General features: G+C 52.4%; 1 protein-coding gene across 1 annotated transcript in view; it reads right to left on the reverse strand.

Moving 5' to 3' along the window:
• WDR1 (WD repeat domain 1) overlaps positions 1-8,192 on the reverse strand; it is a 44,252-nt gene extending 36,060 nt beyond the window's left edge. The window contains exons 1-2 of the mRNA XM_033213749.1: positions 7,860-8,192; positions 7,327-7,448 (exon numbers count right to left, since the gene is read on the reverse strand). Of these exons, the coding sequence (XP_033069640.1) occupies positions 7,327-7,448; positions 7,860-7,875 (138 nt within the window). The 5' untranslated portion in view covers positions 7,876-8,192. The remainder of the gene's footprint in view (positions 1-7,326; positions 7,449-7,859) is intronic.
• Positions 8,193-17,087: the final 8,895 nt, after the last annotated feature.

The following is a 17,087-nucleotide window of genomic DNA, read 5'->3' on the forward strand; positions in this document are numbered from 1 at the left end:
CACCCCACTGCCTGCACTACTTTCCACCTTGGAGCACACATCATTTGTGCCCCACCTGCCTTCTTCACCACAGTGCGGAGGGTTCACACCTGATTCACCACCGCAGCTGCTAAATACCCACAAAGACCAGAACTTGGCTGCAGCCTGGTAGCTGTTTATGAAGAAATAAACCCCCACCGGCCATTTACTATTCACTCTCAGGCCCTGGGTGGGCCCTCCGTGGATTCTCTTTGAAACCTCACAACACGTGCTGTAAGGAAGGTAACCTCATCATCTCACATGATGAAGAAACCAAGGTAGACACTGGGCGATGTGCCCCAGGCCCCCCAGCTGGTAAGTGGCAGTGCCAGACCTGAACTCAGGGCCAGTTGCTCCTGACTCATCATGGGTTATGAGCACATAACTAACACCACAGTGTCAAGGGAGGTACCGAATGCTTGCCACCTTCACGCCATCCGAGGTCATGCCACTGCAAATCAGGGACCATCTGTGGTGGCCTTTACTCCTCCCTGCGGTTTTGTTCTGTTTCTTATGGTTGGTCCCAATGTTAGCATGATTCTTTAATGCAGAGAATCAAGTCTGCACTGGCCAATCAGCTGTGTGCTTCCGAACAGTGTATAGGCAGCTCCTTGAGCTGGCTGTGGACAGGGGTGGTCACTCACAGGTCGCCATGTCCTGAACGACTTTCCCTTCCTGCCTCCCAGCTCAGCCTCAGATGCTTTGAAACAGGCCTGGGGGGGACTCACCGTGTGGCCCTGCACAGCAGCAGCCCTCACTGGACTACGTGTGAGCAGGTCACCGCCACCTCCCTTTTCAGTCTTCCCCTCGCCTATTACTCCCCACCCAGGGCCCACTAGGGCCTTAACTGATGAGTCGAAAAAGTAGACCTGGGCGTGGCTGCCACAGTTCAAATCCCAGCACCTTCCAGAAGTTCAGCATCCTCACCTCTCAAAGGAGAGATGAGGGCATCCACCCAGCAAGGCAGTCACGAAGACAAAAGCAGAGGTCCCCACCAGGGCCCAGACAATCTTCTGAAGACGCTTTACGAATTAGCTCAGTTAAACCTTACACTGATCCCATGATAAGATTCCTCCCACTCTCGCAGGCGTGGAAACAGAAGTGGCAAGCACACCAAGTGTCAGCCACAGACCAGCACGAAATATACTCAGCAAAGAACAGAGAGGTGCTCAGGGGTATGCACTGGATTGGACAGTGGGGCAGGGGTAGGGGTGGGCTGCTGGCCTTTCTCTGGGTAAGACCCTGGAGAGCAGGCAGGACCCATATGTAGAAGTGACAAGCAAGGTGACCAAAGCTGAGGACCCACAGATCTAAGGAGCAGGCACATCGCCAGGGCAGGGAGTGCCCGCCATCACTGAGATGGTGAAGAGATGCAGGGGGCCCTTTCCTGTGTCCACAGCTGTTCCTAACGAGGGCCTTGCAGAAGGTGGAGGTCACGCTCCAAAGAACCATCTCCAACCACTCTTGGGCAAGGCCATCTCTCCACTAGTCTTAAGCATGAGGCTAAACCTTTTCTCTTACCTCAAAGATGGCTTCGGTATCCCTCCCCTTACCTCCAACAGGGCAAGAAATGTACCAAACGCAACCCACAGGAGGCCACAGTGGGGCTGAAGGACCCAGGTGCACATGCTGTTTCCTGCCTGGTCTCACCCCACCTCTGCCATGTGTCTCAACACTCCTCCTGGAGAACTCTTATTCATCCTTCAATACCCAACTCAAATGTGTCACTTCTCCAGCAGCTGTCCCTACTACTCTGTGGCATGCCATGTGTCTCAACGCTCCTCCTGGAGAACTCTTATTCATCTTTCAAGACCCAACTCAAATGCGCCACTTCTCCAGCAGCCGTCCCCGCTACTCTGTAGCACAGCTGGCTCCTTCCTCACACTCCCAAAGCACCCAGAGCATTGTTCTTTTGAAGCACTTAACCTGGTGCCTCCGAAGGTTCTTTACCAGAGTTTTCAACCTTGGTACCACTGGCATTTGGGGATGGACAGTTATTGGCAGAAGGATGGCCATGTACCTTGTAGATGTTTAGCCACATCCCTGACTTCAGATACCAGTGGCACAAAAATGTCTACAAACATTGCCAGATATCCCTCAGGGGAATGAGGTGGGGGAAAACCGCCCCTCCCTGAAAATCACTGATTTTAATCCTGGTGCTCTGTGGCTTAGGGTAAGGACTACCAAGACAAGGTCTTAGTAAATGTGTGCGGGAAACATAAGAGCCAGAGATGGCTGCACCACCCAACAAGGACCCGCGTTGATGCCTTCTTCATCTTTGAGCAGCTTCCTAATTGGCCTCAGATCTTAAGATACAGAACTTCTCCTTACCGTAGGCTTGATCTGATGACTTGTCTGTGAGACGTCTGAATGGCTCCAGTGGCCTTCAGAGCAGGGCTGGGCTATGGTAGGGTTGCGTGAGCCACCTGCCACCAAGGAACACCAGGACCTCCCAGCCTGGGTCCTGTCCACTCCCCTCACGCTCAGTGACACAGTCACAGCCCATAAGCACCGGGCCCTTCGGGCCTCCCAGATGTAGTCCCATGCGCAGGAGCCCAGTGTTCTGACTGGCATCTGCAGCCACTCAGATTCTGCTGAGATGAAGGCCCCCCACTGCCCTCTGCTTCCCCGGCCATCAGGTGGTCAGACTGAAGGCCTAGAGGTTCCTGGCTCTGCACCTGGCAGGCGCTGCTGCCAGCTCATTTGCGCCCAGGTGATAATCCAACCCACCACTTCCTTCTGCCACCTAGAGTTTATTTCACTCCCACCCAGGACAGTGAGCTCTATGCTGGTAGGGCCTCCATTCTGCACCCCCCACAGGCCAATGGCCATCTGGATACATGCAGGGACTCAGCAGGCGTGCAATTCCAGAGAAGCAGCTAGGTCAGTCCTCAAGCCGTCTGTTGTGCTGCCATTACCCCCAATCTGCAGGAAACACAGGGGAGTCCTCTGCATGTGAATGGTGGCAGATCGCACCAAAGGAAACCAAGAGTGAGCCCAATCCCCTCCACCACTTGGTCTGCCCCTGTTCAAGGAGAAAAGTCCACTGACACTGCGCCTGGGTTCCCAGCAGTGCTAAATTGCTACAAACCTTGCACTCCCGGAAACTCAATTTTATAAACATCACTTTTCCAAATGTGTATTTTAGTTCTGGTATCTAGGAACTGGATACTTTAAAAAGCAGGCCCCAAACTTGCCTGCATAGCCAATCTGCTGGCTGGCTGGCACAGCACAAGAGAGGTTCTGTTGTGAGGCAAAAGCTGGTTTTTTGTTTTTTTTTCTAAACAGGGACTACTGGCACTACTGGTATTTTAGGCTGGGTAATTCTTTATTGTAGGATGGTCTCGTGCCTTGTTTAGAATCACCAACAGGTTCGTTCACAGCCACTAGCGGTGACCCTTCCCAGTCTTTGCACAGAGGTCATAAGAGGCAGAGGTGATGCAGGTAGGGTAAGGAAATCTAGAAGGAACCACCCCAGACCTGAGGAGGTACCAGCACCTGAAGAAAGCCTTCCTTAGACCCCCGAAGCACAGACTACCCATCCCTTCTCCGTGGGGTACTACCGTCCCTCAAATACAGCATACACATGGTTCACTGGAATCCCCTTCTCAGAGCTCTCTCCTTCTGGAATATTAGTTTCTAGATGGCCATGATAGTCTTTTCACTCTACAAAGAAGAGTTGCCTCTCCAGGTGAGGCAATGGCACGTGTTGAAAGACAGACAAGAAACACCCTTTTTCTACAAGTTTAAGAAGTGCCATTATGCTGGGTTCACAAGACAGCTTTTAAGTCAACAAATGACAGAGGGGGCTCCAAGTGCAAAGTTGGCAAGGGTGCTTGCCTCTTAGGTTTGAAAGGCGGATCCCACAAAATTTAGGTCTGACAATCTACACTGAGCTGAGCTTTCCTTATTCTCTTACAGTAAGATCTCAGTGGCTGCCTATCATCTTCACGACACAGCCTGGTTTTCCAGGCTTTCAACAATGAGTAACTCAATGAGCACCTACTGTGTGCCAGACACTTTTAGGCGAGGACATGGCAGCGACTGAAACGGGAAAGCCCTGCTTGCCTGGAGCTGCCGCAGTTAGCAGCACAGGCCGATACCTATGCACTTATAAGCAGCAGTAGCCTGCTGCTTGTTAGCTTGCTTCCTACTTATTGTCAGCAATGAGAAAGAGAGAAGGCTGAGAAGGGAAAATTCTTTTCCAGGGATGCCCCTCTATTAAGGTGAGGACATCTAAGTAGAAACCAAGGGAAAAGGCCCGGCATGGTGGCTCGCACCTATATCCCAGTACTTTGGGAGGCCAAGGCGGGCGAGCGGAACCCTTGAGGTTGGCAGTTCAAGATCAGCCTGGCCAACACAGTGAAACCCCGTTGTCTACTAAAAAATACAAAAATTAGCTGGATGTATTGGCACGTACCTGTAGTCCCCCCTACTCGGGAGGCTGAGGCAGGAGATTCGCCTGAACCTGGCAGGTGGAGGTTGCAGTGAGCCAAGATCACACCACTGCATTCCAGCCTGGGTGACGGAGTGAGCCTCCACCTCCAATTAAAAAATAAAAAGAAACCAAAGGGAAGACAAAGAGCAGGCCTCGCAGCTATCTGAAAGAATGTCCAGGCAAAGGCAATAACTAGCAGGTCCCAAGACAGATGTGTGGCATGCTCCAGAAGCAGCAAGGAGGCAATGCTGGAGCCCAGGCCTTGGTAAGGACTCTGGCTTTCACCAGGGTGGAAGCCACTAGAGGCCTGTCTTGTGTTTCAGCCACTCCAGCAGCAGTGTTGTGAACAGACCCCAGGGCAGCAAGGGTCAAAGCAGGGAGGCCTGTTTGGTTTTGAGGAGTTTGCGGGGGCAGTAACTCAGGTGGAGGAAGACAGCTTAGTTGGGGATGGAGGCAGAGGAAGCAGGGGAAATCTGTTAGATTCTGAAGACATTCGAATGTGGAGTCAGAAGGATTTGTTAAAATTAAATGTGGCACAGAAGTGAAGCAGCGAGTGAAAAAGGAGTCCAAGGTCTGGGGCCTGAACAGCTGGAGGAACGGTGTTCCCTTTTACGGGAAGAGCACATGAGAAACCCCAATTTGGCTTGGGGTATGTATGATGAGTCTGAGATGTCAATGAGACATCTGTTAGATCTTCCATGATCTGGTCCTAATCTCCATTTCTTCCCTCTTTCTTCCCTGAGCCTGCATTCCAATCAGACCATCTTTCTTCCTCAATGGTCATGCCAATTCATGTCACTTTTTTTTTTCCAAGAGTACTTTGCCCTACAAAAAAATCTTACCCACCTTTACTTGAGTACCCAGTCCACCCACCCAACTAACAAGAGCCTCAGTGCCTGCATCCAGCCCAGGGAGGGCTATATTAGTACCATCTCATGCTGACCTGGCATCGCAAAAACTTAAAAATAGATGAGAAGGGAAAGAGGGTAACCCCTGAGGAGAAAACGGCAAACCACGGGGAAGGAATAAGAATACAGGTCTCAGAAACAGGCAGAATGGGTTTCACAAGCCGGGAAATGCTTTCTGCAAAGGGGTGCCTGTCCCTGTATGACCTCTCCATTAGAAGCAGCTCCAGTTACTGGCCTGCCTCACCTTGCTAAGTCTGACTCCTCTTTAGAGTAGCGGGCCCATGTGGGGTGGAAAGAGATGCTGCAGTTTAAGAAGCCACCATAGGGCCAGATGCACAGCAGATACTTTATGTGAGGCCCCCTCCCTGGAAGTGAACATGGACTGCAATGACAGGGAAGGCCTGGCTAGGGGCAAAACCAAATATCCTACTGCTCTGTATCCCAGGATGTGTTAGTGGATTTTAATTGCCAAACTACTAAATATCTCTTTAGGGGTGTCTCAATTTTTATTTTCTCAAGAACTTCAGGACCTGACTTTGGAGACTTCCAGAGCATTACCATTAGATCCCTGGTGATGTTTCTCCGGTTCTAAGCAAGGCCGTTTCGGCTTTCTAGGAATCTGACTAGCAAGTTGTTAGCACCTTCAAAGCACACTCACACCCACCCACCCCCTCATCTGAGGTGCCCAGCAATCCTGCGCAGGTAGAGCTCTGTCTTCCAGCAGAGGAACAGCAGCGACTGGCTGGCTTAAGGAGACGGATGGGGGCAGTGCCAGCAGCTCTTCAGACCAAGAGGCTTCTCCTTTCACAGCAAAGGAAACTGAGGCCCAAAGACCCCTTCCTTCCCTCAGTCAGTTGCTGCCCTCCTGGAGGACAAGTGTGTCTGATCAACAGTCCCAACCTACCAAGGGAAATCAGGCTAACTTTAAGTTGACAACCCTTGTATGCCTATGGCCTATAGAATCAATCAATTCACACATCTTTGTGCCAGCCGCCCCACTAAGCACAGCACGGGAGAAATCACCCAATGGCCGGGTGGGCACCTCCAACTCCCCCCCAATTCCATCACTCAGGCTGAGGAAGGGAGAAGCAAAATTTAAGTGTGTAACCCAGGAAGGGACGGAGGCTGATAGACTGGGTCACCCCAATAATTACAGAGGGACTTGCAAGGATTACAATGAACTTGCAAGGATTTCCCAAGGAGCTGGCTCTAGAAGCCTTTTCAGCCTGGGTACTGGAGGCCTGCAGAGCATGATTCACGGGAACACAGTGCTTCCTGTTTTTGCTTTGGGGCTTAGATCCATGGCGGCAGATCAGGCTGGCCCAGAGACGTGGGTGTTTGTCCGGGCTCTGCCACACTGGAAGACCAGGGTATTAACAGCGAGTTAGCTGAGTGCCATCCAGCAAGGGCTCAACGTGCACCAGGCACCGCTGGGCTTGGGGGACGCCATCAGCTCATTCATTCCATCCGCCCACCCAGCAGGGGAAGTGGAAGTGGTCATCATCTCATCATGTTTTACAGATGAGGAAATTTGGGCTCAGAGAGGCCCAAATCGCCAATCTTCTCAAGGTCATGCAGCCGCCGACTGGGTCAGTCTGATCTCTCAAATCCGGAGCCCTTGCTTTTAAGAAATGAACTAATCTAATCTCCCACCCACGTAGTAACCAGGCCTGACCCCGCTTAGCTTCCGAGATCAGAGGCGATCCGGCGCTTTCAGGGTGCTATGACCATAGACAGAAACAAACTAAGCTTCAGTTTCCTCATCAAGAAAGAGGAGAAAGGCACCTGGGTGAATCTAAAGCCGGCTTCCGGGGCTCCTAGGTGTGGCTACCCGTAGAGGGGGCGTGGCGCCTTCACCCTCCCCGGCCAATGGGCAGGAGGTGAGGGGTGAAGGGGAAGGCGAATTCCCCCATCCCAAGGTGGCTCCGGAGCAGAACCGCGCCCGGGGCAGGGGGTACTCACGTCGATGTTCCTTAGGATGACGCACTTTCCATTGGTGTACAGAAAATTGTTGCCCTTAGGGTCGCCGCCGATGATCTTGGAGACGCCCCTCTCCACCTGGGGGAGGCTGGCGAACACCTTCTCTGCAGAGACACAAATGCGGCAGGGCACGTCAGGGCAGGGCGGGGACGGAGGGGACAGAAGGGAGGAGAAGGGGACCCGGACCGGTCTCAGCCGGTCACCTGTTGACTGCGCCGGGAGGGCGGCCTCCACTTTCCACGAGCTCAGGGGACCGCACGACTTCCTGCTCCGCGCCCAGGGCCAGGCCCTTCGGGGGCAGCGGGGTTCCTTCGGCTCGGCCCACGGCGAAAACTTGGGGGCGCCCCCCTTCGGCGGGGTTCCCGCCCCGCACCCCAGAGGGCAGCTCCGCCACGCCTCCGGCCGGCGCCCGCACCCCTCCGCGCCGAGGACCCCCCCCACACCGCACCGCGCGGAGAGCTCTGGGGCCGGGGCAGCACGGCGGCCGCTCGGGGGCCCCGCGCCGCGGCACTTACTGATCTCGTACGGCATCCTCGCCCACTTGTTACCGCGCCGCGCTCGCCGAGAGCCTCCGGGGCCGGCCCGCGCTGCGAATTACACCTCGCCGAGGCCGAGCCCGGGGACGGGAGCCGGAAGGCGGCACCGGGCGTGCCGGGCGTGGAGGGGGCGGTCCGAAGCCGGGGCTCCGAGGCCAGCTCGCGCCTGCCCTGCGCGCTGCCGCTGCGGACGCCCCGAACCCGGAAGCGCGGCCCCGCGCGCGGCTCGCCCCCAGCTTTGACCATATATAGTCAAGCACTCAGCTCGGCGGCTGCAGTGCCGGCGAGCCTGCGCGGATCTGGCGCTCCCCTCCCCCGCCGGCCCCGCCCCTGCCCTGCCTGCCCCGCCCCGGAAGTGACGTACAACACGCCCGCGGACCCTTGAAAAGGCGGCGCAGGCGGCCGGCAGCGTCAGAACGCTCCTGGGGAGAGGGAGACTCAGTCTTTAGGTGCTTGGGGTATGCGGAGAGGCTGGGCTGCGGGAAACTTCTTTGCGGAGTCTTACAAGCGCTGAAAGTACGGGTGGGCTTCGGTGGGGGTCCTAAAAAACCTTTTCCGTACCTGTGACTGCTTGGTGGGTGCTCCCCGGGCTCTCCTTAGTGACTGCTCCGGGCGTTCACGAGCCGCTAACCCTCCTACTGCTCGGGTTTTGTAAGGAGGAGAGGGATTTTTTTTTTTTTCTCCTAAAAGCACGGTTAAGTGCCCTTCCTTGAAGTAGTTGCTGGCAACAAGAACGTAGGAGTTGCTCTGTTAGGCCTGAACTCCTGCTGTTTCTCTCAAAAGTTAAGCTTTTAAAAGGCAAAGGCGTTGGGGGGGAGGCGGGGGAGCTGCCACTTTTAAGGAAGCTAAGGGTTATTTCCTAAGCAAAACAGTGAGCCCCACTTCTAAAACCATAGGGCAGTGGCTCAGTTGCTAGGGGAGAGCAGAGGCTGTGAAGCGTCCAAGCTTCTAAGTCTCACCTTTCAGTAGGGTGGGTACAAGTTTTTCCTTGGGGCTGTGGGGGCTAGGAGGGCTGTAAAAGCAGGAGAAAGCAAAGCACTTTGGGGGTAGCTTAAATGTTGCCAAACCCACGCTGAGCGGTTCCTGCTTTCCTAGACTCTGGAAGGCATGTTCTGCTTAGGGTTGTATCCAGGTCTATTGCTACCTACTTCTGTAGAAGAGTTCTTGTGGCTCACCTGGGATAGTGGCCATGTTGCCTGTCTCCTATTCTCATATCTGTTCTCTAGGTAGCCGAGTGATCCTTTCAAAGTAGAAAAATCTTTCTTAGCTTGTCTGTAGGGTCTCCAAGTTTCATGAAGTAGAAATCTTGATAAACGGCCCATTAGGCTCTGGGTGATAGTCTCCGGGTCACTTAAGAGTCCCTGCTCCCCCCGCCCCCCCCAATCTGTATCTTTGCCTTGGGTACTGGTCTCGGAGGCCGTTTTCCTGAAACTATCTTCCCAGAGATCTACTTGGCTGACTCCTATGTACTTCGAGAGTATTGCTTAAATGTCACTCGATAAGTGTCACCTGTCTTACTCTAAATCGCAGCTTCAATCCTTTGCAAACACAGCTGCTCCTTCCCCGTTCCTATGATACTGATTGTCTCAATAACTGACACCTGGGAGATGCTCCAAGGGATGACCCCACTCCCCACCCACAACCGTTAATCAGGAAGTAATTCCGGAAGTAACGGATATGAAGGTAGCTTTGCGAACTTGAGGGGCCATGGAGAATGTTGTCTCTGTACAAAAGATTCCTAAAGCAGACGTAGCGGCCTACAAGCCGGGACTGTATCTGCTCTGATAACTTAAAACTTATCAAACCACCTTAATGAGACCCTTAGAACAAGTGATACAACTGCAGTTACCGCTAGTGTCTTCTTGTAACAAGGCTGTTAGGAAAACTAAGGACCAACTTCAAGCTCTTGCAAGCTGGTAACCTTTACACCTGTGTATAAAGCCTTGCTGGAGTTCACACTGAAAATGAGTCGAACTTGAGTAAAACATTCCCAAGCCACCAGCTGCTGGGCTCTACAGCTTATTTTTTTAGCTTTGAAAGGAAGTTAAGTGTTGGAGTTGAAGAGGTTTTAGAGTCGGGGATGAGGGAGCTGTTTGCTCTTCGTCATTTGAGTCTATGAACGTGGCAGGAAATATGAAGAGTTTGAAAGGAAATGGGAAACACTAGGGTATGTTCCAGGCTTTTCCTTGTGGGACGAGTTCAGTTTGGTGGTCTCAGCTGTTGTAGGAGCTCTTAACACTTGAACCATGTTTCCTGTGGGTCCAGCCCTATTCCTTGGGCTCCCCTAGTCCCCACTCATGCTTTAGTGTACCCTGTTGTGCTGTGCCCCAACTGAATTCAGTAGGGATGGCACCATGTTCCAGAGGCTGAAGAGACCCAGAGCCAACAAACACGGTGTATGGAGGGGACTTGCATACAGGGTGGCCCAGAGCAGTCGGCTGGACAGAACTGCTCTTCATGAAAGCAGTTGATATAGATCAGGCGTGCCTCCATTCCCAGGGTGTGGGCTAAGCTGCTGTCAGGTGTCTAGCGTAAGGGTCACTGCCGGGATATGCTTGAGTTGCTCTCAGATATGTCATTGACCCCCTAATAGGGGATTCTGATCTGCATACGCCAGTGGTTCACATCTCTGGGGACCCAGCTACTCTCTGGCCCCTTCTGGGACTAGCTGTCTCCTGGGAAGCTCCATAGGAAGGTCTGAAAGGCACCTACTCACACCAAACCACAGCCAGAATAAGACCTCTTTGCCTTCCTCTCCCCTGCTGACTTATCTGAGGTGCCCCTTCTGATAGTGACCAGCGTCCTTGCATCTCCAGCTGCCCTGACCAGAAATCTCACCCACCCCCCCGACTTATGTTAAAGCCTTCACCAAATCTAGTTGCTTTAGAAACCTGTACATCTATGGAATCTTTCTCTAGCACAGAGCTGCTCAGTGCTCTCCTTCACCTGGGTTATCCTAACCACTTCCTGACCAGTTTATCTGCATCTGCTTGGAGCCCCTCACTGCAGCCAGGGTAACTTGAAAAGCCTGCTGAGCCTTGGTAGCCTGGATCTCAGGATAGGGACCGAACAATCCCCCCGGGCTTCTGAGACTGGTGTGCCGAGGCCCTGCCTGACTCAAGTAACCAGTCTCCCTGGGTCATTCTGGTACCTGTCTCTGGGTCTTCACTGATAACCTCAGTTTAAGGCCAGTCCACCATCAAGCTTATACTCGGTTTGTTACTGGTTTACTTGACTACAGGGTTCATCAGTGTCTCGACTCGCCCCTTTCTGCCTGAGATGAGAGCAGGGACCCTATTTCTCAAGCACTTGGTGCAGGGCCCACCCAGTTTGAAATGATGCAGGTGTGCCTGGTTTATGAACGGCGTGCTTTTTAGACAGTGGCAATTCTTTCTCCCTTTCGTTGTGTGAGTGAGCAACACAAGCATCACCTGAAATTGTACTTAATTCTAAAGTGGCAGCAATATGCTCTTGAAACTTAGAGCAGCAGCTACGATACTTGAACTTTTTGACTACCTTTGGGGTAAACTAGCTCCAACTGAATTGCGTAATTCAGGCAAACCGCAAATTGGTCTCAGGTGCTAAGGAGCTGTTGGACAGCTTACCCTCGGAGGGAAAACAAGTTTCGAGTTGGTTCCTGAAGGCTTTTATGTAAGACAAACATTGTGGGTGTGTGGCTTCCTGGACTGCACCTTGTCCTCTGAGCACGCTCTACCTGAGTCCTGGCTTCTAGAGCGGTAAACTGCAAATACATTAGAGATGTGTGTGAGGCTCCTGGAAGCTTCAGGGAGGAACAAAGCCACAGGACAGCTCTGAACTTCCCTACAAAGCCTGTCAGGCTACTTCCTCACTTTCAACCCTCATGTTTTGTCCAGGCTCGGAGGAAAAGGGGGTTTTCTTTTCTGTTTCTTCAACTGTATCAACCCCCCAGGAAGGGCCCTGTGCAAGGGTAGTGCTGCTTCTCTCTAGCTCCCCCTGTGGACTGAACTCCCACCCTACTAAGGACTGTTGGGTATGGGGGTGGGGGAAGCCTGTCTCTGACCCTGCCTTCTTTGCAGCCTGTCCCTCTAGGAATTTCAGTCCCTTTCCCAGGCCTGTCCCTGCTACTTTATAAGTAAGCTCAAGTCATACTCAGTTTCTCCGGAGTGTCCCTGGAGCAAATCATCCTTCTCTACCACCTTAAGCCAGTCTCGCCGCCTCCACCTCCCATCTGCACAGGGAGTGGAGTGGTTGCCAGTTGAGGCCTCTATAGAGGGTCTGAAACATGGTAGGAAGTTTCATGGGAAGACTGCCCACTGCCTGAGTTAATGTTGTAATGCTTTTGGCTACGCATCAGGCTTTCAGATCTTAATTCTCACATCACTGTTTGGATCAAGAGTCCATAGTCTATAGCTGAGACTAAGGTTGGTGAAATGCAGGGCGGAAGAAGCTACTGGTACCCACCTTTGACCTGGAAATCTGGGGTGGGGCCTGGGCTGTCCCTCCAGAGTTGAACTGGAAATTGGGCTACCTTGCCAGAAGTGCTAGATGTCTTTTGTCAGAGGACCGATAACAAAGCCCTTAACCTGCCAGCATAAACCTTATGCAAAAGTGTTAACCTGTTAACTCATTCCGTGCCTTGGCAGAATTATCTCCAACCCTGAGGTGAACTCGTTACTTGGATGCCTTCTTGGGGCCTATCTGTACATACCTTTGTTTCCAGTTGAGCAGCCCATTGGAAAGCGGGTTTTGCAAATAAGCCAAATACCTAACACCTGTAAGCTGCGGCAGCAGCTTTAAATCCCTGCAAGTCGTGGAAGCCTGGGCATAACTTTTCAGTTTTGAGGTTACTGAAGATGTACTTCTAAACACCTAACAAGCAGCATATAAGCAGCATAACTTTAACATAGTACAGGGAATATATATCCTCCTTGAGTCACCCTCATTTCTTAACCATACGTTCAGGCAGTGGAAACTTGTCTGGTCTGATCAAGATCCCGGTGAGGGGTAACTGGCTGGAGTTCAGCCTTGAGACTTGGAGGCCTTAAGGCCATGTCCTGTACTTCAAAGCTCCTGTAGCTGCAAGGGACTCTGGGCCAGTTACACAATTCCTCTGTCCCATTCTGTCCTCTTGAACTCCCGTGAGTGATAGAACACAGTCACTTCTCCTGTCTCCCTGCTGCCTGAGACTTGGTGTGGTGCTGTTAGGCCTGGTGTCGGGAGCTCCAGCCTGTCCTTTCCCGGGACCCTTCCTTGGAACAGTTTCCTTACCTCATACTTGGGAGCACTTCCTGTGAGCCAGACACTGGGTTTGTGGGCCCTTGGCCTTCATCTTACATCAGGGAAGGGAACTTGTGTTGGAACTTCACTGAGTTGAGAAGCTAAGTGATGCAACGAGGAGCTAAACGGATTAGGTCTTTTCAGAGTCTGAGTTGTCCCTCACAGGCGAAAGGGCTCAAACGGGGATAGATCAGATATGTAAGTTTTAATTGTGCCCGTAAATAACCAACTTTTCCAGTGAAGGTAGTATCCAGTGGCATGCTCTCGGCCAAGTTCAAGGACAGCATCAGTTGCTCTCCTGTTGAAAGCTTTCTCTTTGGGGCAGCTACTTAGACTCCTAGTGTTTCTGCCTTTTCCCTCTGACTCGGGCCACAGTGTCTGGGTCTTTGCTGGCCTCCAGTTGTGTGGTCAGGTAACGTGCTTGGCTGTTGAGCACTGGTGTCTGGCTTGGTTGTGCCCATGGTGCAGGGGCTTGGCTACGTGGTCACTGGGCATCCTGTGGTGCCGTGGGGGTCTGGGCTGAGGGTTGTGCCAGTGCCTGTTGCTAACATGGAGCTTCTCGTCAATGAGGCTCTGCTTTCTGCAGTGAGTCTCCTTGTGCAGAGCCCCTGGCCTTTGCCCATTGGCCTGAGCGCTGGGGTCCTTCCTCTGCTCTGTGGGCAAAGAAACTCGAGATCTCCACACCGTGTGTTAGTGTTCAAGACTGTTACGCACAACTGGATCCCAGCCCTCTTGCCAGGGAGTGCTGAGAATCTTTGAGCCCTGATGCAGCCACAGATCATCCCAGCTCCTGCGAGCACCTCCCAGTGCTGCCCCTGGTCCCTTGGCGGCGGCGGCGGCGGCGGCGGCGTCTGGCCGTTTCCAAACACTTTTCTATTAGCTGCCTTTATAATCTGCTTACCCCAACACGTGGACAAAGGGTCAACTCCTATGCAAAACACAGGATGGGACATACATTGTTAGTGGAGAGGGCTCTTGCACTTGTTGCCATGGAGAGACTGACCCAGCTGGATGCCCTGCCTCTCCATTCTCGTGCCTCCCTGTGGGGGGAGGGGGATCTGATTACAGATGGGCCTAGGGAACTGGACATTGGCTGTTCAGCTCTTTCCTCTGGACTCGGGTTCTGCCTGCTTGTTAACAGGTGCTGTGATCTGCTTCCAAGTGGGTGGTGGTTCTGGGTAGACATTGCCCATCCCAGCAGTGGGGATCTGTGTGGTCATCCAGGTCTGCTTGTGGCTGGGAAGCTGTACTGCTCTGCTAGGGCTGGCATAACAAAAGTGCTATGAACTCAGTGGTTTAAACAAATTTTGTTCTAGAAGCCCGGAAATCCGAGATCAAAGTGGGGTTGGGATTGGCTCCTTCCCAGGCTGTGAATGTTTCAGGCCCTCTGGCTTCTGGTACTCGGCTGGCATCTCTGCTCCTTGGCCTGTGGGACCACCATCCCATCCCTGCTTTCATCATCACATGCCTTCTCCCTGTGTGCCTGTCTCCACTTTCCTGTTGATAAAGGACAGTGATCCTATCAGAGTAGGGGGCCCACTCTCTCCGAGTTTTTTACTTCATCTTAACTGATTGCATCAGCAGCCACCCTGTTCCTAAACAAGGTCACGCACTGAGAAAATAGAGGACTTTGAGATAATGAAACTCAGCGCCTACAGTGAAGGCAGGGACTTGTCTCTCATCCTCCCACTCCTAAAGCCCCAACAAGCAGCCTCTCAGTGCCTTATGGGAGAAGGCAGAGGCAGTCGAGTTGCGGTGACCCACCTTGTTGACAGTGGCAGTGATGATCACACTGTAAAGTGTTGCCACCCCTTCTGGGGCACTAGCCCTTGGAAAAACTATGGACTAGGGCACAACCTGGATCAACAGGCCAGGTGCCTGCACTACATCTGCCAGGCAGAGGAATCACCAAGGAAGTGACTGAAAAACTTCCCTGCCCCGGATTCTGGCTTTCATCCTAAAATGCTCCTAATGCAGCAGCCTTAAAACACACGGCTGCCTTAACCACTGGAGCATTTCAGGAGTTGCTCGACATCTTCCCCCGCCTTTGGGGACTCTGGGACCAGTTCCTTAGATCGGCTGCTGTGGCCATAAAAGTACTCCTTCTAGGCATGACTGGAGGATGGTGGTAGCCGCAAACCAACCAGGAGTGTGCTGTTCCGTGTCCCTGGCTTGGGCCTAGGTCCTGAGAAGGACCCGGGCCCCCTTTGTTCCTGTCTGGGTGGGCTCCAGTCATTCCCGATGGCATTGCTGGGATTTGGATAGTAAAGGCCTCCCGTACACAGGCAACTCAGGCTCATGTAAAGTGAGGCTCCTCAATAAAGAGGGAAGACATCAAAGGGGAAGTTGGACGAGTGAGCTCAGACTCAGATGAGGCTGATAGACCAAGTAGCACATTCTGGAATATCTGGCAGCTGGCATGGACTCCGTAAAAGGATTTTAATCTGTGTTCACTTTTCGAGGTACATTTGGGCACAGCTGTTAAATTGGTAGTTTTGTCCTATTGGGAAAGATGCTGCAGTTGTGGCCGCCATGGAGGCTTCTAGACACACATGGGACAGGGAGGGTGGACCCTGAAAGACGCCCTGCAGATGAGATGACCGAGGCAGTATAGTGTCGGCAGGGTCAGCCACATACCTAGTGCTTGCCTGGCACACTGGATGTTACCTAAACGATTCTCAATCCCATTTTAAGTGGTATAGGAAAGTGGTCTCATTGTTCCCCAAATTGTAGGAATGGTCTTCCAATGCTGAGTATAGTGAAATTAACGTTGTTTTTCCTTGTAACATCTGAAACTTGGAAACTGCAAGTGCTCAGTCATAAAAGCTGATGCTGTCAGCCACTCAGTGTCTCTTTGGTTCACAAAGCTTATTTCAGCCCTCCCAAATGTTTCTCCCACTCCACATCACTACCCAGCATCAAAAGGAGGCCTCCAGGCAAATGGTCTGAGTATCACCCTTGACCATGGAGGAATTGTGAAGCCAACAATGGGACACATTGATCATGTTGGAGTATCACAACCTGTGGGATTGTGTGTGAACATCTGAAGTCATTATCTCACGTGTCTACCGAGCGTCTTATCAAACCCCAGAGGGTCAGTCATGAATGCAGTATTCTGGAGCTTGGTGCTGGTAACCTGTTCCCCTCTGTGAAATCGGTATGTTACAAGGAAAAGCACAGGCTGTTAAGGCCTGGTTGTATTGGAAGTGCTCGAATGTCATGTACGTGCCAGGTGGCTGGAGGCACTGGAAATTGGGAACACGTTGACCCTCCTGTGAGAAGACCAGGGAGACTCTTGTAGGAGTTTCAAGTTGATACGTGTGAAGGATGTGAAGAGTATAGAGTATGTGATGTGCTTGGCAAAGGAATGGAGTCTCTGAATACCTATGTGGAGTGGAAGTAGGGCTGGAAATGGGAGCCAGGGAGAGTGACTGGGGCTGCTTCATGGGAGGGTCCCCAGTGCCCTCATGATCAGATGCCATCAGGATGTGTCGAGCATGATGTGGATCAGATTGACTTGTTGGGGTCAGTACTTCGACCTCACTGGAGGGTGGGGTTAAATGGAGCAGCTTGGGACACTGGAGTTGGGCCAGTGTGAGTGGTGGTCTATGGAGGGTAGCAAGCCTGAGATGTGCAGGCAGGGGACACAGCACTGCCCTGGATGTCAGAGGAAAAGAGCCTAGAGACGAATCTATGGTTTGGACAGGGTTGAGTGGTGGGTGATACCAGTCACTTAAACGAAGCCACCAAAGTAGCAAGGGATCTGACTGCCTCCTTTGCATGTACCATGAGAATTGATCCTTCTGTATGAACAACCTCGTACTCCTGGAAACCCTATCCCACTGTGAAACATCTGGGTGTAGCTGGTGGCTTCAGGTAGTACTTGTTGTAGCTTTCCCAGACACTTTGCATGTTAAACAGTGATGCTCTCAACTTAAGTACAAGTTG

This window comes from Trachypithecus francoisi, unplaced genomic scaffold (assembly GCF_009764315.1).
Source record: "Trachypithecus francoisi isolate TF-2019V2 unplaced genomic scaffold, Tfra_2.0 Lachesis_group1, whole genome shotgun sequence".
In the NCBI taxonomy this organism is placed as follows: domain Eukaryota; kingdom Metazoa; phylum Chordata; class Mammalia; order Primates; family Cercopithecidae; genus Trachypithecus; species Trachypithecus francoisi.